Source organism: Scyliorhinus canicula, chromosome 2 (genome assembly GCF_902713615.1).
Source record: "Scyliorhinus canicula chromosome 2, sScyCan1.1, whole genome shotgun sequence".
In the NCBI taxonomy this organism is placed as follows: domain Eukaryota; kingdom Metazoa; phylum Chordata; class Chondrichthyes; order Carcharhiniformes; family Scyliorhinidae; genus Scyliorhinus; species Scyliorhinus canicula.
The window spans coordinates 112794602-112809523 of record NC_052147.1 but is presented as its reverse complement, the minus strand read 5'-3'; the positions used below and the strand labels follow the sequence as shown (position 1 = coordinate 112809523).

At 46.3% G+C, this 14922-nt stretch overlaps 1 protein-coding gene and 1 long non-coding RNA gene across 3 annotated transcripts in view; one reads left to right on the top strand and one right to left on the bottom strand.

Annotated features, from left to right (window-relative positions):
• fntb (farnesyltransferase, CAAX box, beta) overlaps positions 1–9110 on the bottom strand; it is a 123900-nt gene extending 114790 nt beyond the window's left edge. Inside the window, exon 1 of one of the 2 annotated variants that reach the window (XM_038785110.1) lies at positions 8872–9110. In XM_038785110.1, the coding sequence (XP_038641038.1) occupies positions 8872–8961 (90 nt within the window). In that variant the 5' untranslated portion in view covers positions 8962–9110. The remainder of the gene's footprint in view (positions 1–8871) is intronic. The other variant, XM_038785093.1, reaches the window with a different exon arrangement.
• Positions 9111–9220: 110 nt separating this feature from the next.
• LOC119957265 overlaps positions 9221–14922 on the top strand; it is a 70083-nt gene continuing 64381 nt past the window's right edge. The window contains exon 1 of the long non-coding RNA XR_005458779.1: positions 9221–9316. This is a non-coding gene — a long non-coding RNA (uncharacterized LOC119957265). The remainder of the gene's footprint in view (positions 9317–14922) is intronic.

The following is a 14922-nucleotide window of genomic DNA, read 5'->3' as shown; positions in this document are numbered from 1 at the left end:
TGAACTGGTAATGGCTGTAATGGGAAAATTAATCAATTTTGCAAGATTATCCAGAAGGTGAAAACTTTGTTTGATTTACATTTACAAAAAAGCCTAATTTTAGTCACCATTTAAACGGCTGCCTTCCTGAGGACTTACTTCAAGACTCGAACTGCACCTCAGGAAAAAGAAACTCTGGTACAAGTCACGTCCTCCAAATTGCACCTACGGTATGGGTCACATTTTTTGGGAAATGTTTTGGGTTAGCATATTCTCATTTTTGTTAAAAACAAGGTATTTTGGACATTTATTTGAAGGAAATATGATTGGTAGACATAACAGGAATTTTTACTCACAGACAAGGATGAAATAGTACATTCATAGATCAAAATGTTCATTATAGGAAGCAAAATCTACTTTCTTCTTGATTTCAAAAGACATTATTTACCATCACCTCTCCCCACATAAACAGAATACGCTGAAAGTGACCCAAAAGCTGGAACGTACAGTGGTTAGGCACCGGTGCATGTCTGTGAAATGATGTTCGTGAAATGCTCAACTCACCAGTTGGAGGGCTGACTAGAGCTGCTTTATAATGCAAGTTTTTAAAATGCTCTTCCATACTTCCCAACAGGCAAATAATCGATTAAAAGAAACCCATCAGGAGCCCATTCTTTTGGCCAGGGATTAAGTCCCAAGTGGAAAAAGCAAAAATATGTCAATCCAAAAGAAATAGAAGTACAGATACTGCTGGGCACCTGATCTAACCTTGTGTGTAAAACTTAAGGATGGAACATCACCACAAGGCCAACATTTGTAGCCCATCCCTCACTGCCCTCAAGAAGGTGTACCTTATTGAAATACTGCAGTTGCAACATGATGGGAAATGGGACAGCTTCTCATTCAAGATACAAGAATCAGGGATATGTGGTAGATGTTGTACAAAAGCAAATTATTGTTGAAATCCAAGGGAGATCGTTTTGACGCTAAGGATTGTTTTCCGCTGGTCAGGAATTCAACAATGCAGGGAGACAATCTCAGAATAAGGGCCAATCATTTAGGGCCGAGATAAGGAAAAGATTACTTCAAATGGTTGTGAATCTCTGGACTCATCTATCCCCAGACTGTCGTGGATGTTCCATCACTGAATACAATTAAAGCTGGAATAGACAGAGGTGGCACAGTGCTGTCTCACAACGTCGAGGACCCAGATTCGATCCCAACCCCGGGTCACTGGCCATTTGGAGTTTGCACATCCTCCCCGTGTCTGCGTGTGTCTCACCCCCACAACCCAAAGATGTGCAGGGCAGGTGGTGGTCATATCTTTTTATTAAAACAGTAAAAATACACACACACACACACACACACACACACACACACACACACACACACACACACACACACACACACACACACACACACACACACACACACACACCCCTCAGTACCAATGTACAGAATACTCTTGATTATTAAAGCGGTTCACAATACACTTCAACAAAAAACAAATGGAACAAGCACTACACATTGCGCTGGAGAGACCAGATACCCTCGTCTCTGTACCAACAGAAGAGAAGGGAAGGGGGGGTGGGTGGGGAGGGAGGGAGTTGAGGTGTTTGTGGAGGGGAGGGCCCAATAGGACACTGCCTGAACTATCTACGGAGGCAGGAAAACAAGAGATGCTAAATTGCCCATTAATTGGGAATTTTTTTTAAAAAAAAGAATCAAAGACTGGAACAGACAGGTTTTTGGTCTCTAAGGGAGCTAAGGGATATTAGGAGCGAGCAGGAAAATGGAGTTGAAACCGAAGATCAGCTGGCTGGAATGGTGGAGCAGCTCGACGGCCCCTGTGGTTTCTTCCCATTTCTAGTGTTCTTGTGGATGACAGCGCAAGGGTGTGGAGGAACATGGAGTGATCAAGCAAGCCTTGTATACAGGCCAAGATAGAGGAAGAGAGAAAGTTTATCACAATGATAGTCACATAGGATTGAGACTTTATTAAGAGTTGTTTCCATATTGTGGCAGGGCCAGATTGGAGGGACTCAAACTACGAGTTAAGGAAAGAAAGGGCATGGATTTTGGAATAAACAGCATGTTTGAGGATCTTGGAGATAGGATGGTACTTTCCAAGGAAGGTGGGGCTAAAGGTTTGTTTCTTCAAGAGGGGGGTAACAAAGGCATGTTTTAAGGAGAGGAAACAATACCCAAGAAAAGCAAACTATTAACAATATCAGCCATATGGGGACTCATATTCATACTTACTGACTGCCTATTTCCACCTCCATAATACCACCTAACACCGCCACTATCTTAGCTCATCTGCTGAAGAAACCCTCATTCATGCCTTCTCTTGATGTGACTGTTCTAATGTACTCTTGGCTGATGACCCACATTCTATTCACCATTAAACTGAGGTAATCTAAGAAGCTGCTACCTCTGTCTTAACTCACATCAAGTCCCGATAAACCCATTCCCTCTCCCACCCCCACCCCCCACCCACATTTCTCCTCTGTGCTTGCTGACATACAATAACTCCCGGCTCTCGCAAACTCATAATTTTGAAATTCTCACTTTTGTTCTTAAATTCCTCCATGGCTTATCTCTCCCTATCTCTGCATTCTCCACCAGTCCCACAATTCTCTGAGATAGCTCTGCTCCTCTAATTCTGTCCTCTTGAACATTCCCAATTTTAATTGCTCCATCAGTGGTGGCAGCACTTTCAAGTAGCTGGGCTCTGAACTCTGGAATGCCTTCCCTACACCTCTCTGCTTCTCTCCTCATTTTCCAGCTTTAAAATACTCTAAAACCCAGCTCTTTGATCAAGCCTTTAGTCATCTGCTCCGACATTTCCTCATGTGGATTGCTGTCAAATATGCTTGTGAAGCACCTTGGGACATTTTATTACAGTTAAGGACCAATATAAATACAAGTCGTTGTTGAAGTAGGTCAACAGTTTAAGGAGAAATACCATCAAGGGATCAGGAATTGGGTCTCAAGAACAAGATGAGCTTGGGGGGCCATGAAGGAGATAGGAGAGAAAGTAGAGAACGACACGAGTTCCATGCGAGGTTAGAAGGGATCATTAGCGGAAGTTTAACCTGGTGAAATAGTTGGGAAGCAGCAGAGATAGTGGATCACATGGCTTTGAACATAGATTATAGATTATAGAGAAATACAGCACAGAACAGGCCCTTCGGCCCACGATGTTGAGCCAAACCTTTGTCCTAGGTTAATCATAGAATTTTGGACAATTTGTCATGGCCAATCCACCCAACCTGCACATCTTTGGACTGTGGGAGGAAACCGGAGTACCCGGAGGAAACCCACGCAGTCACGGGGAGGATGTGCAGACTCCACACAGACAGTGACCCAAGTCGAAATCGAACTTGGGACCCTGGAGCTGTGAAGCAATTGTGCTATCCACAATGCTACCGTGCTGCCCTTAAGAAGTTAACCTACACTCCCTTATTCTACCCTAATCCAAGTACCTATCCAATAGCCGCTTGAAGGTCCATAAATTTTCCGACTCAACTACTACCACAGGCAGTGCATTCCATGCCCCCACTACTCTCTGGGTAAAGAACCTACCTCTGACATCCCCTCTATATCTTCCACCATTTATCTTAAATTTATGTCCCCTTGTAATGGTGTGTTCCACCCGGGGAAAAAGTCTCTGACTGTCTACTCTATCTATTCCCCTGATCATCTTATAAACCTCTATCAAGTCGCCCCTCATCCTTCCCCGTTCCAATGAGAAAAGGCCCAGCACCCTCAATCTTTCCTCGTATGACCTACTCTCCATTCCAGGCAACATCCTGGTAAATCTCCTCTGCACCTTTTCCAAAGCTTCCACATCCTTCCTAAAATGAGGTGACCAGAACTGCACACACTACTCCAAATGTGGCCTGACCAAGGTTTTGTACAGCTGCATCATCACCTCACGGCTCTTAAATTCAATCCCTCTGCTAATGAACGCTAGCACACCATAGGCCTTCTTCACAGCTCTATCCACTTGAGTGGCAACTTTCAAAGAACAATGAACATAGACCCCAAGATCTCTCTGCTCCTCCACGTTGCCAAGAACCCTACCATTAACCCTGTATTCCGCATTCAGATTTGTCCTTCCAAAATGGACAACCTCACACTTGTCAGGGTTAAACTCCATCTGCCACTTCTCAGCCCAGCTCTGCATTCTATCTATGTCTCTTTGAAGCCGACAACAGCCCTCCTCACTATCCACAACTCCACCAATCTTCGTATCATCTGCAAATTTACTGACCCACCCTTCAACTCCCTCATCCAAGTCGTTAATGAAAATCACAAACAGCAGAGGACCCAGAACTGATCCCTGCGGTACGCCACTGATAACTGGGCTCCAGGCTGAATATTTGCCATCCACCACAACTCTCTGTCTTCTATCGGTTAGCCAGTTTGTTATCCAACTGGCCAAATTTCCCACTATCCCATGCCTCCTTACTTTCTGCATAAGCCTACCATGGGGAACCTTATCAAATGCCTTACTAAAATCCATGTACACTACATCCACTGCTTTACCTTCATCCACATGCTTGGTCACCTCCTCAAAGAATTCAATAAGACTTGTAAGGCAAGACCTACCCCTCACAAATCCGTGCTGACTATCCCTAATCAAGCAATGCCTTTCCAGATGCTCAGAAATCCTATCCCTCAGTACCCTTTCCATTACTTTGCCTACCACCGAAGTAAGACTAACTGGCCTGTAATTCCCAGGGTTATCCCTATTCCCTTTTTTGAACAGGGGCACGACATTCGCCACTCTCCAATCCTCTGGTACCACCCCTGTTGACAGCGAGGACGAAAAGATCATTGCCAACGGCTCTGCAATTTCATTTCTTGCTTCCCATAGAATCCTTGGATATATCCTGTCAGGCCCGGGGGACTTGTCTATCCTCAAGTTTTTCAAAACGCGCAACACATCTTCCTTCCTGACAAGTATCTCCTCAAGCTTATCAGTCTGCTTCACGCTGTCCTCTCCAACAATATGGCCCCTCTCATTTGTAAATACTGAAGAAAAATACTTGTTCAAGACCTCTCCTATCTCTTCAGACTCAATACACAATCTCCCGCTACTGTCCTTAATCGGACCTACTCTCACTCTAGTCATTCTCATATTTCTCACGTATGTGTAAAAGGCCTTGGGGTTTTCCTTGATCCTACCCGCCAAAGATTTTTCATGGCCTCTCTTAGCTCTCCTAATCCCTTTCTTCAGTTCCCTCCTGGCTATCTTGTATCCCTCCAGCGCCCTGTCTGAACCTTGTTTCTTCAGCCTTACATAAGTCTCCTTCTTCCTCTTAACAAGACATTCAACCTCTCTTGTCAACCATGGTTCCCTCACTCGACCATCTCTTCCCTGCCTGACAGGGACATACATATCAAAGACACGCAGTACCTGATCCTTGAACAAGTTCCACATTTCACTTGTGTCCTTCCCTGACAGCCTATGTTCCCAACTTCAGCACTTCAATTCTTGTCTGACAGCATTGTATTTACCCTTCCCCCAATTATAAACCTTGCCCTGTTGCTCGCACCTATCCCTCTCCATTACTAAAGTGAAAGTCACAGAATTGTGGTCACTACCTCCAAAATGCTCCCCCACTAACAAATCTATCACCTGCCCTGGTTCATTACCAAGTACTAAATCCAATATGGCCTCCCCTCTGGTCGGACAATCTACATACTGTGTTAGAAAAGCTTCCTGGACACACTGCACAAACACTACCCCATCCAAACTATTTGATCTAAAGAGTTTCCACTCAATGTTTGGGAAGTTGAAATCGCCCATGACTACTACCCTGTGACTTCTGCACCTTTCCAGAATCTGTTTCCCAATCTGTTCCTCCACATCTCTGCTGCTATTGGGGGGCCTATAGAACACTCCCAACAAGGTGACTGCTCCTTTCCTATTTCTAACTTCAACCCATATTACCTCAGTAGGCAGATCCCCCTCGAACTGCCTTTCTGCAGCTGTTATACTATCTCTAATTAACAATGCCACCCCCCCACCTCTTTTACCATCCTCCCTAATCTTGTTGAAACATCTATAACCAGGGACCTCCAACAACCATTTCTGGCCCTCTTCTATCCAAGTTTCCGTGATGGCCACCACATCGTAGTCCCAAGTACCGATCCATGCCTTAAGTTCACCCACCTTATTCCTGATGCTTCTTGCATTAAAGTATACACACTTCATCCCATCTCCTTGCCTGCAAGTACTCTCCTTTGTCATTGTTACCTTCCCCACTGCATCACTACGTGCTTTGGCGTCCTGACTATCGTCTACCTTAGTTGCTGGACTACAGATCCGGTTCCCATTCCCCTGCCAAATTAGTTTAAACCCTCCCGAAGAGTACTAGAAAACCTCCCCCCCAGGATATTGGTGCCCCTCTGGTTCAGATGCAACCCGTCCTGCTTGTACAGGTCCCACCTTCCCCAGAATGCGCTCCAATTATCCAAATACCTGAAGCCCTCCCTCCTACACCATTCCTGCAGCCACGTGTTCAACTGCACTCTCTCCCTATTCCTAGCCTCGCTATCACGTGGCACCGGCAACAAACCAGAGATGACAACTCTGTCTGTCCTGGCCCTTAACTTCCAGCCTAACTCCCTAAACTTGTTTATTACCTCCACACCCTTTTTCCTACCTACATCGTTGGTACCAATGTGCACCACGACTTCTGGCTGCTCACCCTCCCCCTTCAGGATCCTGAAGACACGATCAGAGACATCCCTGGCCCTGGCACCCGGGAGGCAACATACCTTTCGGGAGTCTCGCTCGCGACCACAGAATCTCCTATCTATTCCCCTAACCATTGAATCTCCTATTACTATTGCTTTTCTATGCTCCCCCCTTCCCTTCTGAGCCCCAGAGCCAGACTCAGTGCCAGAGACCTGGCCGCTGGGGCCTTCCCCCGGTAGGTCATCCCCCCCAACAGCATCCAAAACGGTATACTTGTTTTGAAGGGGAATGGCCACGAGGGATCCCTGCACTGTCTGCCTGTTAGTTTTCTTTCCCCTGACTGTAACCCAGCTACTCTTGTCCAGTACCTTTGGTGTGGCTACCTCCCTGTAACTTTTCTCTATGACCCCCTCTGCCTCCCGGATGATCCGAAGTTCATCCAGCTCCAGCTCCAGTACCTTAACACGGTCTCTGAGGAGCTGGAGTTGGGTGCACTTCCCGCAGGTATAGTCAGCGGGGACACCAGTGGTATCCCTCACCACCCACATCCTACAGGAGGAGCATGCAACTGCCCTAGCCTCCATCCCCTCTTACTTTACAGAATTAGCTGCCCTGTGGACCAACTGGACCTCCGCCCTCCGACTCTGCTCCCAGTCAGCTGTACTCTAAACTCCTGGTTCCCTTCACGCTCTTTGATAAATATAGGAAATGAAATGTAAGGAGCACCTTACTCCCTCCTCGCCTAACTCCCTCAGTCACCAAACTCTCACTGTAGCACTCAAATGCCACAAGCTCAGCACTCAGTGCAAACAAAGTCTGCACTGTATCTAGCCCCTATTTATACTGTGACTCTAGCTTCTAAAAACTGGCCTAATGCAATTAACTAATTAACAAGCTCCAGCTGCAAGCAAGTCCAAGTAGAACCTTGTTTAAAGCTGATTCAAAATTCACCTTCTTATAGACCAAACAGCAACTTTTAAGTTAATTAACTAAATAAAAGAAATACTAGACTTTAAATAACCCTTATACTCCCTCAGTCACCAAACTCTCACTGTAGCACTCAAATGCCACAAGCTCAGCACTCAGTGCAAACCGCTGATTCACCTAATCTGCACATTTTTGGACTGAGAGGAAACCCACACAGAGACGGAGAGAAGAATGCAAACTCCAGACAGATAGCCACCCAAGGCTGGATTTGAATCCAGGTTTCTGGTGCTGTGAGGCAGCACTGAGGCGACAAAGAAGATCATTAGCTCCTCACATGCGTTGTTAAATAGAAAAGCATTACATTTGCCTGTTGTGCAATAGTTCTCGATGAATAAGCTGCACCCTCACTTCATCCCACCTGGAAAGCACAGCATAATTTTCTCTACGGAACAAAGCATTCTTGAGATATCCACTGAAGGGCACTTGACAACAGTGAGTTGTCATAGAAGCAAGGCCAAAAATAAAAAGAGTCCACATTTCTGGTGTTGAATTAAATAGATTTACAACATACATGTGGCATGGTGGCACAGTTGTTAGCACTGCTGCCTCACAGCACCAGAAACCTGGATTCAAATCCAGCCTTGGGTGGCTATCTGTCTGGAGTTTGCATTCTTCTCTCCGTCTCTGTGTGGGTTTCCTCTCAGTCCAAAAATGTGCAGATTAGGTGAATCAGCCATGTTGAATTGCCTCTTAAGTGTCCAAAGATGTGCAGGTTAGGTGGGGTTACAGGGACAAGATGGGAGAGTGAGGCTAGATGGAGTGCTCTTTCGGAGAGGCAGTGCAGACTCGCTGGGCCGAATGGCCTCCTTCTGCACTGTAGTGGTTCTACAACAAATAATCCACATTTCCGGTGTTGAATTAAATAGATTTCGGGATAGAAAACAAGTGTGGGGAAATTGCAATCGTAGGTCCAAATGCATTATCAATAGCATTTATTGGCAAACTCCAATCCTGTGAGGTGTAAAACTAAGGTGGGGTGGGGGCAAAATTGAACTGTTGCACTTCACCAGGAGTCGTGGGTACTGGGTTGCCGGCAACATGGATTCTGGGGGCTGTAGTTCCCGTGCCAGTGAGCGGCCAGCACTTCTGGCCGCGAAAAGACTACAATCCCCGAAATGCAGCGGGGCAGGAAGCCGGTGCCCCCTTCCCTCCTCGGCACCAAGCACCCGCTCGTGCGCGCGTTCTCTCACCTGCTCCACCGCAGTTACCGTGGACACATTATCGTCCTTCATTTTCTCTTTGGAGTGCTCCTCCCGGAAGCATCTCAATGTGTTCGCCATGGTGAAGGGAGCGTGGTACCCCGAGCCGAATGAGATCGATCCGTCCCGTCACCCCGGCCGCTCAGCCTCTCTTCAGCATGGATCCCGAGTCACCGGACGGCTCCGACAGCAACTCGGCGGGGACAAACTTCCTGGCAAATACGCAAGCGCGTCGTGCGCCCCCTGTGGACATTTCAACATCTGTCAGACCCACAACCCTCTCCTCCCCTCCCGGCCGCTGCTCACTTGCTGTTGTTGAGGGAGCAGCTTAGGGGAAGAATCTTGTTCCAGATTTATTGGTGTGTGTTAACCTTCTTTGGAATGTGGCCGAGCCACGTAAACTGATGTAACCACAACAGGCAGCCTGGTCAAAGAGGTGGGCTTCAAGCACAGTTCCTGTGCTGTATTATTTGTTGAGACATCATAATCTTTATTAGTGTCACAAGTAGGCTTACATTAACACTGTAATCAAGTTACTCTGGAAATTCCCTAGTGCCCACACTACAGCGCCTGTTCGGATACACAGGGAATGAGAAGACGCTTAAGAGGAGGGAATGGATGTTGAGGGTGCAAAAGAGGGCAGCTTTGGAGGAATGCAGCGGGCTTGGAAGGGTCCCATAGAATCCAGACAGTGCAGAAGGGGCCATTGGGCCCATCAAGTTCGCACCGACCCTCTGAAAGAGTGCTTTACCCATTCCCCCACTGTATCCCCGTAGCCCTGTACATTGACCTTGGCCAACCCACCTAACTTGCACATCTTTGGACTGTGGGAGGAAACTGGAGCACCCAGAGGAAACCCATGCAGACACGGGGAAAACATGCAAGCTCCACGCAGGCAGTTACCCAAGGCCAAAATTGAACCTGGGTCTCTGGCACTGTGAGGCAGCAGTACTTACCACCGTGCCGTCCATTGTAAAGCTGAAGGAAGTGATGGAGTAGATAGGAAAGATGGTGTGGAAGATTTTTTTTTTCTAATTCTGTCATAGGATGAGGGCATTGCGAGCTTTTGATGCCCATCCCGACATTGCGCTTGAACTGGGCAGCTTCTGAGGCCATTTCAGAGTCAGCCGTAGTGCTGTGGATCTGGAGTCACATGTGGGCCAGACCAAATGAGGATGCTCCTAAAGGACATTAATGAAAGGAGGTTTTATCACAATGCCATTAGACTTTTAATTCCAGATTTTAATTGAATTCAAATTTCACCATCTGCCCGGGTCGCCAGAGCACCACCCTGGATGTCTGATTACTTGACCAATGATAATACCACAAGGCCACCATCTCTCCTACTGCTACTCACAGACCTGCAACCCCACAGGAGAGAGGGGTGCAGTGGTGAAGAGCTCTAAAAAATGATTTAACGAATGCCGATTCTAAAAGTCAAGCGATAGCCTCATTTTACTTTTGCTGCGATTAAGGTGATTAGTCTGCAATTTAGTCTGTAGCAGGACACTCCTCAGTAATGTGCAGCATTGCAGGGCACTCCTCAGTAATGTGCATGTAATTGTAACTTTCCACAAGATGCATGAGGGGTTTGTACCCCCCCCCCCCCCCCCACCCCACAGTGGAGGTTAGCTGAACAGGGGTCCTATCCTCAAACTGCTTAGCAAGGATCACTCTCTGGAGCACGTTAGCTGGACTGTTGAGATCCAAAATAGGAAAGTGGCGTCAAATAAGAGTTACATATCAACTCTTATAGGCAAGGAAAGAGGAAATAAGACAAATACGTTTCAGAAAGAATTTCAAAAGGGTCAGAATGTTGATTCTTTCATGAATGCAATGAGAAAGAAAAAGCAATCCAAAATCAGAGGAGGGTGATGTATGGCTGAAGAAGAATGAGTTTGATGTGGGCGTCACTGATGGTGGTGGTGAGCCATCTTCTTGAATTGCTGCAGTGCATGCAATGTAGGTGCACCCACAGTGCTGTTAGGGAGTGAGTTCCAGGATTTTGACCCAGTAACAGTGACAGAACGGTGATATAATTGCACATCAGGATGGTATGTGGCTTGGAGAACTACAGCACCCAATGGGTGGGTGACTTCTGTTTGTGCTACAGTAGAAGCTGAAACATGGCCATCAGAAGCTGCATCATTGTTGTGTCCATAAGTGTTCTCATGGAGTTGGCTACCACTCGCACACTGGGGAGAATGAGTTCCAAGATTTGTGCAAAGCCCCATGTAAAGTTGGTGCTGGACTCATCCATGCTCCTGTACATTGACTGCAAACGTTCTAGTAGGTCTGGCAATGTACCAAGTAGTTCACTGTGTCGAGCCTTCTGTAGGCTGCTCCACCAAGGTCCATACCTGTGTTCACTGCAGCAGAGCTCTTGTATGGCCTTGCTCTCCCATAAGCTGACCTGTATATAATGATAGGGTACCCGTTCTACCCTATCCTGGCTGCAGGTCACCCATGCTCAGTGTTTTGCCATTTAGCTCCCACAGTGTCAGTAACAGGCTGTGGCTAAGTGGCTGTGAGTATGAGAGCAAGTGATGGTATTTCTCCTTTACCAGTGTCTTCCCTTCCTGTTGCACCAGTGTCTGACCAAGTTGCAGTTCTTTGGCATCTGAAAGGTTCTGGCTGTGTTGAAGGGACTGGAGAGTGGTTCATACATTATCTGCAGCAGAGAAAATTAGAAGAGATTGTGGGATGTGGGTAGTGAAATGTGAGAAGGAGGAGTGGGTATGAGTTTATCATCATTTAAAAAAAAAAATTTAGAGTACCCAATTCATTTTTTCAAATTAAGGGGCAATTTAGCATGGCCAATCCACCTACCCTGCACATCTGTGGGTTGTGGGGGTGAAACCCACGCAGACACGGGGAGAATGTGCAAACTCCACACAGACAGTGACCTAGAGCTGGGATTGAACCTGGGACCTCGGCGCCGTGAGGCAGCAGGGCTAACCCACTGCGCCACCGTGCTGCCTTTATCATCATTGTTGATGGTTTCAGCCCCACAACTGGCCACTGCCTGGGCAATGTCAGCTCCAATGATGGTGAGCACTGTCTCCTCCATGGAGGCAAGGACAATGCAGTCATGCTTGTCTCTCACCAGTTAGCTCCTGCTGTCTCTGTTTCTGTGCCATTTTGTCCTGCAAGAGGAAGGGGAGTGTGTGAGTGTGGTGCAATGTGTTTTGAGTGATGTCTGTCATGGTCCAATAGCCGGCAATGTGTGCAAGCTGTGAGATGTGGATATGAGGCTTGCAGCAGTGTGAAACATGAGCAGGGGTGGTCAAGCATCCGAATGTTAGGTTGGAGTCCTAACTGATTCGGATCGTTGGTACATGAGTGACAGGGGTGAATCAAACAGTGTGAGGCTGATGGTGCAGTTGGTTGGATATCACCTGTTGACCAGAAACTGGACTGCACCAGCCATATAAATACTGTGGCTCCCAGAGCAAGTTAGAAGTTGGAAATTCTGCAGTGAGTAACCCACCTCCTGACTCCCCAAAGCTTGTCCACCATCTGGGAATGTGATGGACTACCCTCCATTTACCTGGATGAGTGCAGCTCCAACAACACAGGTAGCTCAACACCTTCTAGAAAAAATAGCCCATTTGATTGGTATCTCTTGTACAAACATTCACTCCCTCCACCACTGATGCACAGTGGCAGCTGTGTGTGCCATCTACAAGATGCACTACGGCAACTCAGCAAGATTCCTTCAATAGTACTTTCCAAACCTCTGACCTTAGCCACACAGGCCAAGGGCACCACCTGGAATCTCTCCTCCAAGTCACTCACCATACTGACTTGGAACCGTTCTTCACCATCGTTGGGTCAAATTCCTGGAACTCACTAACAGCATGGTGTATGTACCTACACCACATGGACTGCAGCAATTCAAGAAGGCAGCTCAGCACTACCTTCTGAAGGGCAATTAGGGAATGGGCAATAAATGCTGGTGTAACCAGTGATGCCCGTATCCCATGAATGAAAAGAAAGAGACATTTTTTGAACTCCTTGCATCACTTCATCCACGTCCTTAGGGTTACAATCTTGGCATTGACTGGGACAGCTATCTGATTCCACTGCCTTCTGAGAGTTTTTCTACTATGTCTCTTGGTCTTTGTTGTAGAGGACATCTCTCCTCAACCAAGGCCTCCAATTAAATATTGGATAATCTTGCATCTCATTGTCTGCCCTATTGTGCCATCATTCAATGTTCTTGTTGCTCATACTGTCTTATGCAACCAGTTCTAACATCTGTGACTGCATGAAAGCACTACCCCTTCAAGAGGATTAAGTAGAGAAATTTAATGTTAAGTGATCCCTGTCTCTCATGACTTTGCAACCCTGCCTAAACGTGGAGCCTATTTAGTGCTATCTGCACACTACATTAATTCAAATTCACAGACACCACAAAGTTTGCATTTTCTCTCCATCAGAAACAGTGATTACAAGTTAATCAGGCATTATACCTCTTGCCCGTTTGCTTATCAAGTTTCATGGCCTCTGCATGTTGTTTGTATTCTGAGAGCATTAATTATACAAGATGCCGTTGCTGGTTTCCGACATGTGTTTTTTTTTATGTCTTTCAATAATATACCTGTGCCCCTAACTTTATCAATGCCTACATTGTCCACTCCATCCCCAACACGGACAAATGAAAAAAAAGACACTAAATCTGCCAGTGCTGGAAATCTGAAACAGAAACAAAAAATACTCATCATCTCCAAAATGCCTTTAGTTGGTATTACACTCACACCCATCTGGAAAACAAGGTGAGATCAGTTGGGCAGTAGCACAAAGCACCCGATTCATATTTTTAACTTCTATTGACAATTTGGATGCCACAGAGCAGTTTTAAACAAAGAGCTTGATCTCTTGCATTCTCCTCATGGTGCCTTCTACCCCACAGCCTATTCCTAGGATTCTCATCTTTGGTGGGTCTCCTCTTGCTGTAAAATGGGGTTGACAAGGTCAAAACGTTTGCAAACACATCTGGTAGACACCATGAGGCGTGATTAAAAAGCTGTGTTCTCTTGCGAGTAGAATATTTTCCTTAAGCAGTTAGTTCTACTACTGGTTTCAGTGCACCACGCACTGCAGACAGAAGAGGATTGGAAATCCAATTGGACTCCTTTCTGACCCGACCTTCTAAATCAGGCCGGACGAGAATTATGTCAGTGTATTCCTGAGGCCTTCAGTCGAGGGCTGAAGAGCCAGAGGTGAGGTGGCCACATCCCCTTTTTTGACAGCACTAGCTGCTGTGAAGCCGGCAAGGTTAAAGGTCCAGCCATTTTCAGAAGCCAGGATGATGTGGGGGGGGGGGTCACTCCTACATCTTTGGGGAACCCCCTGTATAACACTCAGAACTTAAGGGCATATATTTCAGCAGTAAAATTAAGTTGATTCCTAATTAACGCTTGTCCCTTACTGCACAGCTAAGATCAGAAATACAGTGTTCAACCATGATGCATCAATATAGTGTAGAAGATGATTTCCCTTTTCCCCCCACATTCAATTAGAGAATATAGAGTATCCTCTATGTAAAATACGATTTACTACACATGGATTTATTCCTAACAGCTCATTTGAGTTTGGAATACTGCAGTGAAAATATATCGGTATTTTAATTCATAGATACATAGAATCTCTACAGTGCAGAAGGAGGCCATTTGGCCCATTGAGTCTGCACTGGCCCTCTGAAAGAGCACCCTACCTAGGTCCGCTCTCCCACCCTATCCCCGTAACCCCACTTAACCTGCACATCGTTAGACTGAGCGAGGAAACAGGAGCACCCGGAGGAAACCCACACAGACATGGGGAGAACGTACAAACTCCACGCAGAGAGTCACCCAAGACCGGAATCGAACTGTTAGTGCTAACCACTGTGCCACCACTCAGCTTCATTAGTATAAATGTAGTCCTGTGCATGTATCAAAAGCAAATGTTTGTTATGAAATGCTACCAAGAAAATGCATACAAATGTCCTAGAACCTCTTAAACATTCAGATTAAATTACCTTTATTCAGGTCTATTTGG